At 62.1% G+C, this 2,552-nt stretch overlaps 1 protein-coding gene across 1 annotated transcript in view; it reads left to right on the forward strand.

The window, feature by feature from the left end:
- The window catches only part of LOC130586854 (homeobox protein Nkx-2.5-like), a 13,740-nt gene that overhangs the window by 4,808 nt on the left and 6,380 nt on the right, over nt 1-2,552 (forward strand). The window contains exon 2 of the mRNA XM_057387768.1: nt 563-689. Within this exon, the coding sequence (XP_057243751.1) occupies nt 563-689 (127 nt within the window). The remainder of the gene's footprint in view (nt 1-562; nt 690-2,552) is intronic.

Here is a 2,552-nt window from a genome sequence, read left to right on the forward strand (position 1 = left end):
AGTTCCAATCCGACCCTAAAACCCCTCAATTCCCTCTCTTTAACCGCGGGGCTGGAGGAGCACAGCGGGGATTTTTTTTCCCACCTTTCCCACCCTCAATTTTGGGATTTTGGAATTTCGGAAGAAAAGGAGAACTGCACATCCCGGGCTGGCCAAGCAGAGGGCACTGCCGGCTCACGATTCGCTTCCARAGCTTTGAGTCGATCCTAAAATCCTGAAAAGACTTAATTTTCTTTAAAAATCGGAGTTATTCCCACATTCTCCACCCTCCAAACCCCAAACGCGGCCGCTCCGGGGCTCTCCCCGCGGGCSGGTTGGGTTTCTCCCGTTTCGGACGCGGCTCCGCCGATGCAGCGCAGCGATAGCGGCGGAAATCGGATCCGTCGGGAGCCATGGAAATGCTCCCGTTCTTCTCCCGGTTTCACCTAACCCGGTTAAAAACGGGGCTGAGAGCGCTGTAACCGGATTARCCCCGCCGCGGGGTGATTTAGGGCGGGTTTATGGCGGATTTATGGCGGGTTTATGGCGGGTTTATGGATCCTCTCAGGCTCCTTCTCTTCAGGAATTCCCCGAGGGCGGCTCCGGCCCAAACGCTCCGGGCCGGAGATTTGGGAAGCGCTCGGGAAGGGTCCGAGCACTGGGGAAGGGTCCGGTCCGAGCCCCCGGGAGGGTCCGAGCCCTGGAGGAGGGTCCGGTCCGAGTACTGAGAAAGGGTTCGGTCCGAGCCCTCGGGGAGGGTCCGAGCATTGGGGAAGGGTACGAGGCCTCGGGAAGGGTTTGATCCCCTCCGGATCCATCGGTCCGAGCCCCTCGGGAAGGGTCTGAGCCCTTGGGAAGGGTCCGAGCCCCTGGGGAAGGGTCCGAGCCCTTTGGGAAGCGGCCGAGCTTCCAGGAAGGGTCCGAGCCCCCAGGAGGGTCTGAGCCCTCGGGAAGGGTCCGAGCTTTCAGGAAGGGTCTGAGACTCTCGGGAAGGGTCCGGTCCGAGCCCCCGGGGAGGGTCCGAGCCCTGGGAAGGGTCCGGTCCGAGCACTGGGGAAGGGTCCGAGCCCTCGGGGAGGATCTAAGCCCCCTGGGAAGTGTCCGAGCCCCAGGGGAGGGTCCGAGCTCCTCCAGGAGGGTCCGAGACCCTCGGGGAGGGTCCGGTCCGAACCTCTGGTGAGGGTCCGAGCTTTCAGGAAGGGTCTGAGGCCCTCGGGAATGGTCCGAGACCCTCGGGGAGGGTCCGAGCACTGGGAAGGGTCCGGTCCGAGCACTGGGGAAGGGTCCGAGACCCTCGGGAAGGGTCTGATCCCCCCGGATCCATCGGTCTGAGCCCCTCCAGGAGGGTCCGAGCCCTCAGGAGGGAAGGGTCCGAGCCCTGGGAAAGGTCTGAGACCCTCGGGAAGTGTCCGAGACCCTCCAGGAGGGTCCGAGCCCTGGGGGAGGGTCCGGTTCGAGCTCCTCGGGGAGGGTCCGAGCCCTTCCAGGAGGGTCCGAGCCCTTCCAGGAGGGTCCGAGCCCCTCCAGAACGGTCCGAGCCCTCGGGAAGGATCTGAGCCCCTCGGGGAGGGTCCGAGCCCCTGGGAAAGGGTCCAAACCTTGGGAAAGGGTCCGAGCTTTCAAGAAGGGTCCGAGCCGCCGGGGAGGGTCCGATCCCAGCCCTGGGGAAAGGTCCGAGCCCTGGGAAGGGTCTGATTCCCTCGGGGAGGGTCTGATCCCCCCCGGATCCACCTGTCTGACCCCCTCGGGAATTGTCCGAGCCCCTCGGGAAGGGTCCGAGCCCTGGGGAAGAGTCCGGTCAGAGCTTTCAGGAAGGGTCCGAGCCCTCCAGGAGGGTCCGAGCTCTGGGGAAGGGTCCAAACCCTCGGGAAGGGTCCGAGCCTTTGGGATGTGTCCGAGCCCCTGGGGGAGGGTCCGAGATTTCAGGAAGGGTCCGAGCCCCTCGGAAAGCAGGGATCCCACAGATACTACAGATCCCACAGATCCCACAAATCACACGGATCCCACAGATCGCACCAATCCCATGGATCCTACAAATCCCACAGAATGCACAGATCCCACAAATCAGACGGATCCCACAGATCGCACCAATCCCACGGATCCTACAAATCCCACAAATCACACAGATCGCACCCAGCCCTCCCTCGCTCCCTCCGGAGCACCCAGAGCTGCGATGAAACCCCAAAATCACCCCCAAACCGGCAGCTGAGCCTTCCCGGAGCCTTTTAGGGGATGGATTGGGAGGATCAGACCCTTCCCGAGGGCTCGGACCCTTCCCGGGGGGGATCAGACCCTTCCCGAGCAGTCTGTGGGGTCTGTAGGATCTGTGGCATCCRTGSRATCTTTGGGATCTGTGCAATTTGTGCATTCTGTGGGATCTGCACAATCTGTGGGATCCATGTGATTTTTGGGATCTGTGAGATCCGTGCATTCTGTGGGGTCCGTGAAAACTTTGGAATCTGTAGGATCTGTGGGATCCTTTCGATCTGTGGGATCCATGGGATCCATGCAATCTTTGGGATCTCTGGGATCCATACAATCTGTGGGATCCGTGGGTTCTGCAGGATCTGTGC

Source organism: Malurus melanocephalus, unplaced genomic scaffold (assembly GCF_030028575.1).
Source record: "Malurus melanocephalus ecotype Western Australia unplaced genomic scaffold, MMel_1.1 scaffold_1358, whole genome shotgun sequence".
Lineage (NCBI taxonomy): Eukaryota > Metazoa > Chordata > Aves > Passeriformes > Maluridae > Malurus > Malurus melanocephalus.